This window comes from Diceros bicornis, chromosome 33, assembly GCF_020826845.1.
Source record: "Diceros bicornis minor isolate mBicDic1 chromosome 33, mDicBic1.mat.cur, whole genome shotgun sequence".
Lineage (NCBI taxonomy): Eukaryota > Metazoa > Chordata > Mammalia > Perissodactyla > Rhinocerotidae > Diceros > Diceros bicornis.
Genome location: NC_080772.1, coordinates 19,354,306 through 19,372,659, shown reverse-complemented (window position 1 = coordinate 19,372,659; position 18,354 = coordinate 19,354,306). Strand labels below are relative to the sequence as shown.

At 40.4% G+C, this 18,354-nt stretch overlaps 2 protein-coding genes across 4 annotated transcripts in view; one reads left to right on the top strand and one right to left on the bottom strand.

The window, feature by feature from the left end:
* Positions 1 to 9,539, bottom strand: part of CSPP1 (centrosome and spindle pole associated protein 1) — a 233,987-nt gene extending 224,448 nt beyond the window's left edge. For all 3 annotated transcript variants that reach the window (XM_058528814.1, XM_058528816.1, XM_058528815.1), the window contains exon 1: positions 9,379 to 9,539. The gene's annotated coding sequence lies outside the window, so the exon portion shown is untranslated. The remainder of the gene's footprint in view (positions 1 to 9,378) is intronic.
* A 1,113-nt stretch (positions 9,540 to 10,652) lies between these two features.
* TCF24 (transcription factor 24) lies at positions 10,653 to 17,861 on the top strand. Its single transcript, XM_058528824.1, has 2 exons — positions 10,653 to 11,042; positions 17,232 to 17,861. Exons 1-2 carry the CDS (start codon positions 10,653 to 10,655, stop codon positions 17,343 to 17,345), a joined length of 504 nt encoding a protein of 167 aa, XP_058384807.1. The 3' UTR covers positions 17,346 to 17,861.
* Positions 17,862 to 18,354: the final 493 nt, after the last annotated feature.

Below are 18,354 nucleotides of genomic sequence, written 5' to 3'. Positions count from 1 at the left end.
GATATAAGGACAATAATGTCTGCTCTACTTAGAAATTCACTTCAGTTTGGTGGGAATTTAAGAAAATCTGCAGATGTGTAAATATGTGATATGTAAACAAATAATTTTTATAAATAAAAAAAGAACTAGGGAGAAAAATGGGATAATATATTATGAAAGAACTTTGAAATTTTAAAAGTATTCAAATAGATATGATTTACTGTTTTGAAATTTTAAAAGTATTCAAATAGATTATATGATTTACTGTATTGAAAAATAGATTCTAATGTCAATTAAAATAAAATTGAAATTGAAAGCTGACTAGCTGCAATAGAAAATTACCTGAGTTCTTCTCAGTATTTTCTGAGTATTCTCCCTTGGCCACTTGTAGATATCCTTCTCCCTCCCCTCCTGCACATGTTTGCCATCCCCATCCAAACAACTGCTACAGTTCTGAGTCTCTCAGGCTTAAAACCAGTGATATCCCTGGATAGATGTATGTAGCACTCAATAACTCTATCCTTAGGTATGTGGCCAATAGCATACACTATGGTCTTCATGCAAAGGCTGTTATTACTGCTCAAGAGAAATGGAAAGCACGAATTAAAGTCTAGAAGATATATAATGTATTTTTTAAATATACAGTATACCTTTCAGGTCTTAAGAAGAGCTAACGGAACCTTTTCAAGACACCTCTTTAAAGGTGTCTTTTTAAAGACAACCAAATACAGTTGTAAGTGAACAGGAATTCTTAGGAAGATAGTAATTATTGTACTTCCTGACCTTTCACATGTGTTTGATAGCCTTGTAAATTTGGAGCTCTATATTGGGGATTATGGTAAGATTATAGGGTTTATGACCTCAGACTTTAGGGATCTTACAATAAAAAATCTTGCCCTAAATATAGCCATGTAACTATATAATTCAAAATTGAAAACAAAATCAAACACTTTAACAAAATCCAAAATATAAGCATATCTTTTAGCATTTACTTTTGTAGTGCTTCAATGGAAACATTCATTTACTCACTTAATAAACGTTTATTGAGCACCTTGAATGTGCCCAGGATTATGCTAAGCACTGGGAATTAGAGGTGAATAAGGCAGTCCCCACTGCTGGAAACGGAGGAGGATCTATCAACAGGGAAATGATGTGGAATGTTAAGTGCCAAAATAAAGGTATGAACATATTCCAAAAACTATACCTGACTAATCTACTCCCTAAAGGTTAAACACTCCGAAAAAATAAACTCAGAAGAGCAAAATGCAAGGGCCATTAACATTTATATTAGCGCTGGTGTACCCGTTTTGTCTCTGAGAGTTGACCATAACCTTTCCTGTGTAGGTTTTTATGTATGAAAGGCTGTGATATTTTATCTTGGAATATTAATTTTTTATTGGTTTTACTGTGGATCTATTTAACTTTATTTAATTCTATTTCATAAAATATAATTCTAATGCTGTTATATGGCATGTTTACAATTGAGTTATTAGTTTCAAAGCAGAATGCTTTTAATTTTTTGTATGCTACAGGTAACTTTGAAACAATGCATCACATAGTTCCTGTTTATTAAAGGTGGGTAAGACAAAATTAGTCTTTTTCTCTGATATACAGAGATACCTTGCAAACGGAAATGCATCTCTGGAAAGCTCCCAAGATAACCCTAAAATTATTGATGAGATGGGGTAGGTTCTTTCAAATATTTGTGCAATTTATCTTTTTTAGAGGATGGGACACCCCCACTATCAACAGCACAGAAGAAGAGAGGCTCTCCATCTGTTTCTTAGTACTCTGTTCTCAATTCTTCTTGGCCAAGCACCAAAAAAAAAAAAAAAGACCAACATTGTTCATCATTGGTCTGCCCAGTCAGTCATAAAGTTGTGGCGGAAGGGTTGATTCCAGAAGAGCTGGGAGTCACAGACTAGATACACCCACTGACGTAGGGCAGGTGACTCAGGAAAGTCCCAGAAGCAGCAAGTAAAGATGTCTGATAGAGCAGGGATCATATCAAAGGAGTCTGAGGCCCTACTGATGATAGGTGGTCCACTATTGAGTGGATGACTACAAGGGCATCTAGTGACAGAAAGGAGGGGAAGCCCAGAGCACTACAGAGATAGACTACTTTCACCACTTCTCCAAACCAAAGATTCTTAATCTGGTGTCTCTGAAGGAAACATTAGAAGTTTCAATAGATTCTCAAAGGGGTTTATGATCCAAAAAATAGTTGAAGAATCACTATTCTAAACTTTGAATAGATAGATAATTTCGCTCCATATGAATCAGCTCTAAGTCTCCTGCTGAGAAGAAAATTGCTTTTTTGGTTTTAAAAGATGATATTTCTTCAATGTAAAGATAAATCATACCAGAAAATAACTTCATTTATTCATAAAACTAGTAGGCACCTGCTATATGCTGGACCATCTGAATATAAAAACTCAAATGAGATAGTCCTGATCTCAAAGATTTTTCAACAAGCTAGTTGGAGAGTCAAATGTGATACGATTACTGTATAGTGTGATAAATGCTATGGGCATTATAATCAGATCCTAATACACCCGATAAATTATTCATTAAACTTTTTTCATTTATAATCAATACAATGATTGCTCTATTGATGTTTCCAATCATATAATACTCATTACAATATAATGAAGGGCAACAGCATATTTCATTGAGAAAGTAATCAGAGCCAGTGAACATACTTTGGAACAGATTTCCTTTTTCCAGAACTGCCTGCTGAAGGTCAGGTGGGTTTGTCATGAGACCTTCCTTGCAGGATCCAATCAAGGGATGGTGACTTAGCATTCCTTAATGGATCCCACCTGAAGAAGACCCATGAACAACACTGTTGCACTGTTCTACCCATTCCCTAAAGAGTGGCTTAGACTTGCTGGGATGGAGGCTTAAGGGAGAGAGAGTCCTGAGAGTCTGGAAAATGCTTTATTTGGGGAGAGGAGAAAGGACATGCAGGGAGTCCTAGTTTTGGCCTTGCCTCCTCTCCATTCACACACAAAAAACAGAAACTGTGTGAGAATTTGCTTTACTTTATAATTACTTTTTAATTTAATTTTGCTGTATTTCCATTGTCATTACCATCAAAACTTCAGCCAGTTTGTCCACAGCACCCCGATGGTTAAAAGATTTACACAACTAGTGTCAATTCCACAACAGTGTTCTTGAGTTTTGTTTCTTTGCTAAGCATACTGAAAGGTCTTGCTAGTATATCATCAAGGTGGAAAAGAAAATAATAAAAATGGACATGGCCTCAGAAAACAGTGTTGGTAAATTCTATACATTGCCACACACACTAAGATCAGTTGTGAGCTGTGGCCCATACCACATATTCTACAGCCCCAAGCAAAGCTCTAATCATTAGGACAGCACTGACGCAACAGCAAATAAACCACTCTATCCTCATTTTCCTAACTAGGAACACTAAATACAAAGTTAAATACATTTTTAACTACTATATACTGCAAAGACAGGCAACCCCAAAAGCAGCCAGCAGACTAGAGGGGTTCCTGTGAGAAGAACATAAAGAATGTCTCACTTCTGCCACTGTCAGTGAAGTTGATTTTCAATCTTGAGTCTTCAGGGGTTTTTTTTGTCTTGTGCGTGTGTGCGTGAGGAATAGTGGCCCTGAGCTAACATCTGTTGCCAATCTTCCTCTTTTTGCTTGAGTAAGATTGTCGCTGAGCTAACATCTGTGCCAGTTTTCCTCTATTTTGTATGTGGGATGCCACCACAGCATGGCTTGATGAGCGGTGTGTAGGTCCACGCCCAGTATCTGAACCTGCGAACCCCGGGCCACCAAAGCGGAGTGTGTGAACTTAACCACTATGCCACCGGGCTGGCCCCAGATTCTTCAGTTTTATAATGTGAAAAAATATTACATAAATATTCTGTTTTAAATGTTTTTCATTTCCTCGGGTAACATTTTTACTGAAGGCATGCCAAAATATCACTTTGGTATTGCAAAAGATTTAAGTCTTATTAAATGGGAATATCAGTTCTACCTCTCTTTAATAAAACATGACCAAATATATTATGGAATTTCATTAAGCTCTTGATGTAGATTTTTAGGGTGTGCCTATTGCTAACATTTTATTAATTAAGCATAAAGCTAAGATATAATGAGAATAAAGCTAGGTCAGTAAAGTGTTAAAAACAAAATATCCAACCCAAACACAAAGAATAGATTCTTGGTTTCTAAAAAGTTGATTTAAGCAACTTAATTACTTTAAGGGGAAGAATGAGCTGGCATCAGCAGACCAGTCCCCTATAGTCTACAATTAATATGTGAGGTGAGGAACCTGCTCAAAGGTGGAAAGGAGCTTAGAGTGCAGTGCTTCTTCCAAAATGCTAAAAGTATGTGCCCCACACTCCTTTAAGGTTCTGCACATTGGGAGCTGTGCCTGTATCCTATGTGCAACACAGTGAAGCAACATCTATCCAATGACAGGGGAATGTTTTCCACCTCCTTTATGAATGCATGCAGTCTGTGCTCATGTATATTTACACAAGCCTGCCCTTCCCTACAGGGAGGAAAAAGTCAGACTCATTGACGTTGTTTTTGACCCTCAAACTGAACTTGATACTATCAATGTACACTTTAATTAAAGATTAGTTCAAAACTATTTTTTATTTAAAGGCTGATTCTGAACAAATGCCTTCACTGTTCAATTAAAAATAATATATGGTATTAAACAAAAAATGTACACATTATTGCTTCTGTGTTTGTCACAGTAAATACTTGTGACAGATGTTTCCTCTCTTTTCAAACATGCTATGAGGTGCTTGAGGCTTAGTAATTTTAAAAGACATTAAATGCATCTATATATTGTAAATAAGATCCACTGAGAATACTGCACAGCACTGTACAATGAAAAAAGCAAACTGTTACTCGATTAACTATCAAATCTTTCAAGCCTAAGCAATGTCAACAGAGTCAATCCATCTTTTGTTAATGTAAAAATAATAACTTTCTAGCTGGGTTAGAATGCCCTTAGTTTCAGATACCTTTAAGGAACGAGAATCATAATTCACAGGAAATGGTCACTGTATGTTATTTAACTATTTATAAAATATCCACTATCTTTAGTTAGAATATGGAAGCATTAGGTTTCTTTGAGTTAAAAAGTGAAGGTTAATAACAGTAAAAATAACTTGCTTTCACCACTGTTAAGGTTCTGTTTGAACAGTTGTAACAATAGATCTCCTATGTAATTCAAGAAGAATTTTAAAAACAGATAATATTTAGTCACAAAATTCTGGGATGATCTTATATAAACTCATTTGCAAAGCTCTAAATGCCTTTAATTTTGCTTTGTTAAACCTAACCTCTGTCTAATTAATTTTACATGCAAAATAAACTTATATGTATCAGTAATGTGGGTATAATGCTAAGATTTTGATTTGCAGTTCCCAAAAAAATCCTTTTGAAATTAGGACACCCTCCCCTTCAAAAAAAATAATAGTGGTAAGCAACATAAAGAGTTTTTAGAACAGTCTAAGCTAGCTTTTGTGACTTCTAGTCTCAACTATTAATGGCTTACTCTGTGAACAAGAGTTAGGTAAGATCTAATTTAAAAGAATTATATTAGTTATTTTCCATTTTAAAATGTCTACTTTGAAAGCTGAATCTTTATTACCCAAACACATTTTAAAAAACAGTAGAACCCTTTGAGATAAAAATACTATCAGACCCATTTTATAGATGGGGAAAATGAGCGTTGGAGAGGCCAAGTCAGAGGGGCCCAAAGTCACGCCGTTGCCACGAGGCAGAGCTGGGACTTGAATCCAGGTCATTGACGCCAAAGCCAAGCTCTCAACTACCCTCCAAGGAGGTCTCAAAAACACTTTCAGGTGTAGGTAACGTAAGTGAGGGAAGCAAGTGAGAATGTGATTGAGATGAACTGGAGAGCACATGTTCAACTAAAGGCAACTGCAGCTGTGCAGCTCCAAAATGATGTAGCCAGGCAGACATGCTGAACTTGAGAAGTAAGACTAGCTGGCAAGTGAGATGTCCAGATTGTGAAATCATCTGATTTTAAAATATTGGATTTTTTAAAAATATTGGATCAATATTTTTTTTAAATATCTATTAAAATGGATAAAAAGAAAAAAATCTGGTAATGCTAGCAAGGATATGGAGCAATTGGAACTCTTATGCACTACTGGTGGGAATGCAAAAATAGTACAGCCACTTTGGAAAATACTCTCACCTATTCTTATAAAGTTAAACATATTCTTCCACTTCTAGCAGTCCCACTCCTAGGAATCTTCCCAAGAAATGAAAACCTATACTCACACAAAAATCTGTACCCAAATGTTTATAGTGGTTTATTCACAATCACCAAAAGCTGGAAATAACCCAAAGGTCTCTCAACTGGGAAATGGATTAACAAACTGTGGTACATCCATACAATGGAATACTACTCAGCAATAAAAAGGAGTGAATTAGTGATACTCAAAACAACATAAACAGATCTCAGAAGCATTATGCTAAGTGAAAGAAGCCAGACTTAAAAGGCTACATACTGGATGATACTATGACATTCTGGCAAAGGCAAAACCATAGAGACAGAAAACAGATCAGTAGTTGCCAAGGATTAGGGGTTGACTACAAAGGGTCAGCACAAGGGAACTTTGGGAGGTGATGAAATGTTGCATATCTTTATTGTGGTAGTGGTTACATGACTGTATATGTTTATCAAAACTTGCTGAACTATATACTCAGAAAAGTGAATTTAACTATGTAAATTATTCCTTAATTTAAACAATGAAAGAAACAGGTGAAAAGTGAAAAACACCAATTATATAAAACCTATTGTTTTTTATATATATATATAAAAGCAACATATTTTCTTCACTATGTGTGATCATTTTCCATAATAAAGATGAGTTAAGATGAAAAATTATTTGACATATTTAGAAAAAAGACAAGTAAAATTTTAAGACCCGCACCACACTCCGTGAAATAAAATCTACAGCACTCTAAAGCCATGTACTTTCTGGAAGACTCAAAAAGAACTCCAAAGAATGATATACTATGAAAACAGTATTTGGATTGTTAATAGGAAGTCAAGTTAAAGTGTGCTCTTTCTTGAGATAATAGATACAAAAACTGTTTTGCAAATTATGGGGAACTCTACAAATATTAAATAGAATAGTATGGTAAAGAGCACAAGTGTTAGGATCAATCTGCCTGGCTTGAATCCTGTCTCTGCCACTTACTAGCTGTGTGACCTTGGACAAGTTACTTAATTCCTCTAATCTTTATTTTTTCAAGTGTAAAATGTAAAATGCTCAAAAGCTTTTTGTAAAGACTAAATGAGAAATAAAGTGCTTTTTTGTAAAGCACTTAGCACATATAAAGAGTTAAATAAGGTACTAATTTATGTGATTATGAAAATTTGAAGAGTTTCATCTTCTATTTTGAATTTAACTGCAAATACTGGTTTCTCGCAGGAATTAGGACTACTCTAGAATTATCAGAGGATTCAGAGAGGCTGCTTGGAGTGGCAACAGATAGGACGAGGGGGTGGCCTGCAGTGGTGGGTCTTGTTACTCAGTCCTTTCTTTCCAACCTGACTGGTGGGCAACACAGCTGGCCACTGGCCAGCCACTGTTAGCAGTGAAGAGCCTCTGTTGTGTCCTTACCTCCACCCCACCTCCCACAGTAACAGGAGACTCTAACAGGCTAGGCTAAGGTGAGGCATGTGAGATGCCACAGGTGCAAAATTTAAGGAGCCCTAGGCACCTAATTTGCCTCACTCTAGTCCTGGCCCACCTTCCCTCCAATGTTCTTATTTCCACACCTCTCTCAACTCTTAGATTTTCCACATTCTTCCCTATCCCAGGGGGAAAATCTTTATGTTTCTGCTTCCATTAAAACCTGGGAAGATTCACACAGTTTGGTGACTAATCATTAGCCTATACTATTGTTCTTGTGTCCTAGATTCTATATGTTTGCTACTTGGTTTGGATAACTTTCACTTTTGAAATAATTTCATGCTTTTTTTTTTTCTCTGTTAATACAGGAATCTCTCTTTGAAGGAATCTGAAAGCTTGCTGACAAAAAATGATGTACATGAACCTCACCTCCTCCACAACCCAAAAGTAAAAGAAAATCTGTTTGTAATAAACAAGTAAATTCAGCCTTAAGTGATCTGAAGCGTTTGATTTTTTATTTTTATAGTACTAGGCAACATCATCTTTTATGGTTTGTAGCTTTGTGCTGTCTCATGATATGTATAAGAAAAACTTCTAGGGGCCAGCCGGTGGCTCAGGGGTTAAGTGAGAGCTTCCACTACTGGCTGCGGGATTTGGATCCTAGGGGCGCACCAACACACCGCTTCTCCTGCCATGCTGGGGCGGGGTCTCACATACAGCAACTAGAAGGATGTGCAACTATGACATATAACTATCTACTGGGGCTTTGGGGAGAAAAAGGGAAAAAAAAGGAGGAGGATTGGCATGGATGTTACCTCAGGGCTGATCTTCCTCACACAAAAAAAAAGGAAAGAAAATTCTTGCTTGATTTGCTTCTTTTATAGAATCTGAAACATTGCTTTCCAATCACTTTATTCCTCACAATATACAATTTACTGGGAAAATAAAGATAACGTGCTTTCTCATTCATCAAAAGAAAGTAATCCTTGTTTGGACCAATGGGATTTTGGTGTGCTTCTTTCTAAGGTGTAAATCTGATTACAGTTACTGAATGGGAATCGACACGAAAGCCTGAGGATTCTTCTGATTCACTAATACACTTAAAGGGTGGACTGATATTCAAATACAAGTGCCACCATTACTGTGTGCTACTTGGTAGTTCCAATTTAAAAATCTATTGTAAACTATGAAATTATGTCGCATATACAAGAGCAGTTTCATTAATGATATTTTAAATTTGTAAAATGTCCCCCTCTTGGAATCGTAGGCGCTGTTTCAGGGATATACTAATTACGTTGCTGGGAAAGACCGTGCGTCCACTCGGACTTCACCTCTGAAGGCGACGGTGCGACACCGGCGGAGCCGCGGCGGCCTGGGGCGGCCCGGGCCCTGCCTTCCCGGGCCGGCCCGCGTTCTGAGGGAGCCGGGGATGGCGCCCTCACCGCCAGCCACGCTCCCCGCGGGGCCACAAGTGCCAACCACCTCAGGCGACTGCCCCGCAGGCGACGGAGCCAAAGAATGAAACAAAGCGGGGCCCGCGGGGGCTGCAGAGGCGGCCGGCAGGGTCCCCGGCCCGGGAGAAGCGACCGCCATCCCAGGGCCGTTGACTCCAGCTTGGGGAACTTCCTAAAGCAGCACAAACAGTGGGAGCAGTTTACCTCGGCGCGGAGTCCCGAGGTGGAGGGACTACTGCTTTAAGTGACGAGGACGGCAGGAAACATTTACCTTGTGGTAGTAAAAGGTTAGCGCTTCGAGGCGGCACACTCCACAGCTCCTCACAGAAAATTACAAGTCACGCTCAACAAAACGGCGGCGTTCCCGCCTCAGCCCGGCGCCTGCCTGAAAGACGCCGGAGCTCAGACTGCCCCCGAGGCCGAAGGGCGGCGGCAAAGTGAGGTAACTCGCAAGGCCAACCTGAAGGACTAGGACCCGGCCCCCGGCTCTGGCCCCGCCGGCCGCCAGCCCCGCGGTTGCTGGACGTGTGGCGCTAGGTGACCCGCGTCGGGGCGAACCAGGACTGGGGCGGGGGCGGGGCCAGAAGGACGCCCCGCCCCTGGCCCCGCCCACCGGACGGTGTGATTAATTACTCTCCCGCCGCTGAGGGGGCCGCACTGCTGGGACGCAGCCTGGGGCATAGACCTTCAAGTGGGCGCGGACCTCGGCCTGTCTTGCCTGTCGTGCCGGACGCCGAGCTTGGCCCGCACGAACGCCTAGCCGCGGGGACGCCTGCATAAAAGGCGCACCCAGCCGGGGCCGCAAGCGGCCGTCGAGTTCGGCTGGACGAGGATGGAGTGACCGGCGCGGCCCTGGCCACGCAGACCCGGCTCAACGCTCCTCGCCCGCTCGCGCCGCGGAGCCGAGCCCCACACGGCCGCTCCAGGAAAGGTAAGGGCCCCGGTCTGATGCCGCTGCGCTTCGCGGTCCCGGGGCCCGCAGGGGTGGCGGGTGTCTTAGTCCGAGGTGAGGCTAGGGGTCCCCCACTCCTCCAGCAGAAATCACCCTGGGCTCCCGCCGTCGTCCCCGGCGTCCCTGGCCTCGGGAGCGAGGGCGGCCGGGGTGGGCACCGTGAGCCATACGAGGCCAGGGCTTCCCGCCACACTGGGTGAGATTGACCCGCACCATCTTCCCTGCGGGACTGTCCGGATAACGTTCCAGGAGGGGGAACAAGTTCCGAACCGGAGCTGTGCTTCCGAAGTCTTCCTTCCCCAGTAGAGTAGTCCTTTCGCTTAATTTGTCCGTGGAAAGTCAAACGGGCACCGCGCCCCCGCTCATCCTTCTAAGCAGCCCGGGAACTCGCAGGCCCCACAACTCTCCCCAGACGCCGGGAGGCAGACGCGCCCCAGTCCAAAGGACCTCGTCTCTGAGAACGCCCCGAGCCACGTCGGACGGCCGGGCCCGGCGCCCAGGGGGAGCGCGAGGGCTGCGCCTCGCCGGGTAAGCCCGCCCCGACCTCACCGCGCCTTCGGTCCTTTGCAGGGCGCGCGGCTCGGGAAGCCGCCATGGACCGCGGCGGCCCCGCGGGCAGCCCCCTGATCGTCAGCAACGAGCCCACGCCCCCGGCCGCCGCCACCTGCGACTCGAGCCCCGGGCGGACCCGGCCAGGGCCGGCGGGCCCGGGCGGCGGCGCGCGCTCGGGGGGCGGGCGGCCGGCGGCGGCAAACGCGGCGCGGGAGCGCAGCCGCGTGCAGACCCTGCGGCACGCCTTCCTGGAGCTGCAGCGCACGCTGCCGTCGGTGCCGCCCGACACCAAGCTGTCCAAGCTGGACGTGCTGCTGCTGGCCACCACCTACATTGCGCACCTCACCCGCAGCCTCCAGGACGACGCCGAGGCGCCGGCGGACCCCGGGCTAGGCGCCCTGCGCGGCGACGGCTACCTGCACCCTGTTAAGGTAGGTGGTAGAGCGCACTGCGGAGCTGTGGCGGGGTGCAGGGCACCTTCACCCGCCCGGACAGCCACCGCCTGGGCAGATGCCACCGAGCTCTCACCCCTCGCCTCCCTAGGGGTGAAGCGGGAAACAGATCTGGAGAGCGAGCTTGGCCCGCGAGGGCACTGGTGGCGAGGTCCCCACTGCAAAAGGCTTCTCCTTAACTGTTCGCAGGTGGTGGGTTTAAATCTGGGGTGGGTTGGGTAGGGGTGTCTCACGCCAGCTGTAGGATGCAGCCTACAGGATGCCCTTCCTAGGTGAGAAGTTTCTGGAGGGGTGCCTGGTGGGATGCTTGGTTGCACGTCCTGGTAATTTTTAGTATCAGAGTCACATTTATGAGCCTTTGAGAGTTTTTGAGTGTTGTTAATTTCCGTTGTGGTTTTTATTAGATGTTTGAAAAGTTTCAATAATTAAATGGAGTTATGGAATTATCTGCCCCTAAGTGATCCTAGGAAACCAGTGTTGAAAGGTTTTGTAAAACTGGTAAGAACAAAATGAGACCGTTCTGCATCCCCACGGAGTAAATTTTCAATCCGTTTAAATAAAGGTTAACTATCCTGAACTAGACAGCTACCAAGGTTAGAAAAACGATAAGGTGTTTATGTAATTTTCATAATAGATTGGGATATATGTCGAGTGAGCTGATTAAATACTATATTCAAATTCTGTAATGTTATTAGCCAAGAGAATAATGTTTTGTATCATTTTTTTACATTACATATAGGTAGAATGGTCAGGGTTTTCATTTAATATGGTATATGATTATGATTAATACCTGTATTGCAATATTTAGACTCTGCACCATCCTTTTCTCCTAGATTTGATTGTTTTGAACTCCTACGTTGATCTGGCTTTCTGTTCAAAATGTATCATCTTCCTTATGTTTTCTAAACCTAAATTTTCAAATTTTTGGTTCCATCATTCTGAAGCATTTTGCCACACACACACACAAATACAAAATTAGGACTTAGCCTTAAGTATATCAGTGTTGAATAAATTATTGAATAATCATTATTGAAATGTGGTAAAGCACACCCTCTAATATTAACTGAACTTAAAATTCTGTGGTGAGGTTTAACAAAATTTACTTTGCAAATATAATCAACATGATGATAGGCTCAAACTTTCAAATATTAAATATAAAAATTTGAAATATCATTTATTTATAATTATGATAGACCCCATTCCCTTCATGTGTTATATAATATCAGCTGTAAAGTCATTCATTATTAATTAAGGAATTTTATATTACAGCGTACATTAGATTGTTATTCAAATATATCATTAATATTAGATTTCTTTTGACTTCATTCTCATATACTCTAGGAAAATTAACTTTAAGTAGACTTTAATACAAAAAGCATCTGTTAAATGCCTCTTTGTGGGAGATAGAATTCAGATGAGAAATCAAGTTGTTTTTCACCATAGTTTCTTGCAGTGCTTTTTTGAAGAGTAATTTTAGCTCCATAATTTTCATGTAAACAATAAGCTTAACAAGAGTTTTTTTGCACTTGATTCACGTACGAAATGTTTTCGTAGTCTTATAACTCTTTTAAGAAAAATTAAACTCATTTGTCCTCTGAATCAATTATTTTGATTTTAAAAGACGGCTCCAGGGATAATGAAATAAGGCCAAAGATTACCTTTTAAAAATTAAATTGATGATGGTTGAACAAGTGACTTGTCTGTTTTAAAATCTTTTACTGAGTGCTTACTGTGTGCAAAGAAAGCACTATGTTATGAGAGTGAATACAATGAAGGATAAGACTCAATCTCTGCCCTAAATGAACATATAAAAGAGACAAAAAATACAAATAGCAGGACTATAAGGGAGAATGTTGTATGTGCCATCAGATAGCTTATAACCATGTGCTGTGCAGGTTCAGAGGAAAAAGATTTTATAGACATGATTGAAACCACCTGTAACATTATTTTACAGACACTACCGAAATGCTTAAATATTAAGTTTATCTTTGATTAATGCAAAAGGAATAAAAATGTTCTGATTATTTGTTTTTGGTTAACTAAAGGTATTGTAACCATTAGTTAAAAAGTGTTCCAAAGTGACTTTTTCTGCCTTACAACACGGTGTTACTAAGTCTTACTTTGATGATCAAAGATCCATTAACAAATATTTCAAGACCATGATTTTGAATCATTGATTTTTATTATCAGTATTGGGGATTTAGCGTTGTTAGCATTGTTGGGGATTTACGTTAAGAGTATCTCAAATGCAACTGAAAGGTTTAAGAGACTGGTATCCTGAGGCATAGTCTAAAACAGCAGTTTTTATCCCTTTGGGATGTGAGCAATTCTGATCAGCACCAGTGTCCCAAAGGGCAGTGATTCTGCAAGAGAACAGGGGTATATTTCACATGCTTACATTGGGAGAAAAGCACAGATGACTTTATTAATTGCATCATCCCTTGAGAATCATTGTTGATAACATAGATAAACCATAGTTTTAAAAATAAATACAGGGCTGGCCCCGTGGCTTAGCGGTTAAGTGTGCGCGCTCCGCTGCTGGCGGCCCGGGTTCGGATCCCGGGCGCGCACCGACACACCGCTTCTCCGGCCATGCTGGGGCCGCGTCCCGCATACAGCAACTGGAGGAATGTGCAGCTATGACATAAAACTATCTACTGTGGCTTTGGGGGAAAAATAAATAAATAAAATTATTTAAATAAATAAATAAATACAAAGTTTTGTTATTTTAGGGTCATTTACTCCCAAAACCAAGAGTACGTTTTTAAGGTCTTCAGTTTAAGATTCAGTTCTGGTTAACTGTATGAGTTTGCTAGATTGTTCTAAGCCTAATGAAACTACGTAATTTTAAATATACATTATCAGCTAAAGTAGAGGTCAGAATTGTGTTAATGTACACAATGCTAAAACAGACCATTGAAAAGTGAAATATAATCAGTCAGCTGGGTTTTTTGGCATGATGCTGACATGCAACCTGACGAATATTTTATTTACATTTTTATTTCTGACTCTTAAAACTATTTATGTGCCTACATTAAGTTCACTTGAATAAAATCATTAGAAGCCTTTTTTTTTTTTTTTTTTGCTATCCCCAGATTTTTTTTTTTTTTTTGATTTTTATTGATATTTTAATGGTTTCTAACATTGTGAAATTTTGGGTTGTACATTTTTGTTTGTCCATCACCCCATATATGACTCCCTTCACCCCTTGTGCCCACCCCCCACCCCCACTTCCCGGGTAACCACAGTCCAGTTTTCTCTGTCCATGTGTTGGTTTATATTCCACATATGAGTGAGATCATACAGTGTTTGTCTTTCTCTTTCTGGCTTATTTCACTTAACATAATACGCTCCAGGCCCATCCATGTTGTTGCAAATGGGACGATTTTGTCTTTTTTTATGGCTGAGTAGTATTCCATTGTATATATATACCACATTTTCTTAATCCAATCGTCAGTCGAGGGACACTTAGGTTGCTTCCACTTCTTGGCTATGGTGAATAATGCTGCAATGAACATAGGGGTGCATAAGCCTCTTTGGATTGTTGATTTCAGGTGCGTTGGATAGATTCCCAGTAGTGGGATGGCTGGATCATAGGGCATCTCTATTTTTAATTCATTAGAAGCCTTTTTGAATAATCCAAGAGCACATAGTTCTTAAAAAGGAAGTTTTATTAAGTCCATGAAAAATAAGGCAAAAATCCACATACACATTTTTAAATTTGCTTCGTTAATTACTTATGCACTAGCAAGGATGTAAGATACAGATGCCTTCATTTGCCTCCACATGTGGCTGCATGATTTTGAATGATTCTCAATACAGTGGAACCCAGGTAGCACATATCAGAACTACCAGGGAGCATTCAGTAGTATTTTGATTTTACTTGTTTTTAGATGTATTTAATTCACATAGAATTCTCAAATTACATTTAAGGTTTGAGCATGAGATTTTTATGCTCATGAAAATGAGGCAAGAGTTTAAAAGATTGCAAAACACTGCCAAAAATTCTGCACTTGAAATTGATGATTTCTGCCCTACGCTGTTCACTACACCTGTTAGTCTGCTCGGGCTGCAGTAACAAAATACCACACTGGGTGGTTTGAAAAACAGAAATTTATTTTCTCATAGTTCTGGAGGCTGGAAAGTGCAAGATCAAGGTGCTGGCCAATTCAGTCCCTGGTGAGAGCTCTCTTCTCGCAGTTGGCCGACTTCTCTTTCTCAAAAAAGAGGAGCGCTCTCTTCCGCTCTTTAAAAGGCCACTAATCCTATCATGAGGGACCCACCCTAATGACCTCATCTAACCTTAATTACCTCCCCAAATACCATCACATTGGGAGTTAGAGCATCAACATATATGTTTTGTGGGGACACAAACATTCAGTCCATATCATAGCTCTGTGGCACTAGATTCTTTAATGCAGGACTTAAATCTGATCTAACAATGCGAGGTCCTGAGGTGTTGGAAAAACTCCAGCTAGTTTCTGAAACACTTTAGGTTACCAGTCCATGGCAGGGATCCCAAGAACAGGACCAGTGACAGTGATATATATGCAGAATGTATAAGAATGCACGTCTGTGATTTTTTTAAAAAACTGAAATAGATTTGCAAAAAAATAAGTAAGAGTGTCAGTCTTATTACTGTACCAAACAAAACATACAAAGTTATTTATAGGAAAGTTATAAGGGAGTGGACCATTTTAAACACAAATTTTATATTTTATCTGTGTTTAAAGTGTAGATTCCCAGCAGAATAATCTGAATTTAGGACTCTTAAATGACCTAAACTGTGTAGGAGCAAATTTACTTATCACATCTGGAGGCATAAATATTGGACTTCTGTTGGTTGCTAGGAACAAAAGTGTTCCAGATAATATCATATGCCTGCTTAACTATTTCTTATGGCTACGTTTTACATCTGGAATCCCAGTTTAGGTGACAGTAACGGTATTGGGAAGTACAACGAAGGCTTATATTATTCCAGATAAGATCTGACTCTACCTTATGCTCTAACTGCTTCTGAAAAAAGAGGTCCATTCTGATCTAATTGATCTAGAGTGTGACTTGGCCATCAGTATTTTTTAAAGCTCTCCGTGTGATTCTAATATGCAGCTTGGGTTGAGAATCCAGAGCTCTTATGGTCTTTGGATTGTTAATAATTGTACCTCTATTTGAGCACTGAGAATTATCTGCCAGGCATTTAAGAACATTCCGTGGTGCTGTGTAACCAGCAGTCTGCCTGTGAATGTTCGCTGATGAAGATAGCCTGCTGCTCACGGCAGCATTAACTCTCTGGAGAGTGTGGGGGACCCCACTGCTGACCTTTAAGAGTTGCACTTAGTCTAAAGACTTAGCTTTGTATTTTAAAAAAGTAGCAAGTCTCTGATTAGCATTCCAAGGACCTTAGAACTAAACTGATTATATGACCCCCCCTCCCCCCCAAAATGTTCAATCTGAAAGTACTATTTATGTAATACATTTTTTTCATCATCACGCCTATTTGGCAATAAATTATATTGTTTGAGAGGTTGTCCATTTTAAAGGTGAATTTAGAAAAGTCACAATCAGGATATAAATATGATGATTACTGAAAAGTTACAGCTGTGTGTTGCCAACACATCCAGACATTTAATCTGGATGTTCTATCTATATAATACCAAACATTCTAATATTTGCAACTTTCAGAGATTGCTTTGAGCTAGATAAAATGTTTAGATAGTTGAATTAGTCACTTTTCATTGTAGTTCTTTGACAAGTGTAGACACATAATACTTACCATGTGTAACTTTTCAAAATATCTTTAAAGCCAGGGATCTTGTTTTAGGCTTAATTTTGTTTTAGGTTTAGTTTGAAATTACAACACTGTGGGTAGATATATTTTCCTACAGTTAACTATATTCATTCTCCCTGATTTCTTGCAGTTCTTATCCACATGCACACATATTATTTTATACAATTATAATCAAAGTCTGGGTATATCGTTACTTTTATTGTTAGCATTAATAAACATTTTTTCATGTCATCCCTTAAACTTCGTAATTACAGTTGTCACTAGCTACATAATATTGCATTTGCATTGAGGTATTTGGAATTTTTAATATTATTATAGGCTATGCTGTATCTGTCACAGATACTAACTTTTGGATTCTTGTTTTAAATATTCTTTTTCAGAAATGGCCCATGCGATCAAGATTATACATTGGTGCTACTGGTCAGTTTCTGAAGCATTCTGTCTCTGGAGAAAAAGCAAATCATGGTAATACTCCAACAGACTCACAGCCCTGATGGGGCTGGTAGAAAGTGATGTCTATTGTTTTTAAATGGTATGAAATAATTCTATATTTATTACATCAGACATAACAAACATCATTTCTGAAAGTTTACGTATGAATCCATAGTTGAGTGTTCAGATTTATTTGTCTAATCTAAACAAATGTGGGATGAAATAATCAGTCTTGTATAAAACAGCTCATCTGTTCAGTGTGAGAGATAGGCACTACTATATAGTGCAGGAGAAACTATTGGAAAAAAGAAAAAGACACACGAAAGCAAAGAATTATGTATATGTCCAAAGAATACACACATTTTCTGTAGTGTATCTGTTACAAACTGAAAAGCTAATTATCAATTCACTCTTCCTAGTTTAAAAAAATAAAAGCTGTGTTTGTAATACACCAGTATTTCATTTTTGTGAAAACCAGTCTGTGCTTAAAGTTGGTGTAGGAAGCTTATTTCAGTTGGAAGAGGTGAGATCATTCAGTTTTAACTGAATATGTGTGAAAAGACTGTTGAATTAATATGATAATGCAGTAACTTTTTTTGTGTGTGTGTGAGGAAGATCAGCCCTGAGCTAACATCCATGCTAATCTTCCTCTTTTGCTGAGGAGGACCGGCTCTGAGCTAACATCTATTGCCAATCCTCCTCCTTTTTTTTCCCCAAAGCCCCAGTAGATAGTTGTATGTCATAGTTGCACTTCTTCTAGATGCTGTATGTGGGACGCGGCCTCAGCATGGCCAGAGAAGCGGTGCGTGGGTGCGTGCCTGGGATCCGAACCCAGGCCACCAGTAGCGGAGAGCGCACACTTAACCACCAAGCCACGGGGCCGGCCCGATGATGCAGTAACCTCTATAGTTAATTTTCCCTCTTAGAAAACTTGTTTGGAGTATTAGAAATGGTTTGCTTCATAGGACAGGGCTTGGCCACCTTCCTGGAGGATTATTAAATATCTTCTTATGTTTCTAAATCGTGGAAGGCATTGGGAATCCCTGCAGCCCAGTGTGAACAGGAGATGGG

Bases quoted from the DNA above. Each gene is read 5' to 3' on its own strand.
- TCF24 (XM_058528824.1), top strand. From the start codon at position 10,653: ATGGACCGCGGCGGCCCCGCGGGCAGCCCCCTGATCGTCAGCAACGAG. The intron at 11,043-17,231 runs GTAGGTGGTAGA...ATTCTTTTTCAG, and splicing joins GCTACCTGCACCCTGTTAAG to AAATGGCCCATGCGATCAAG.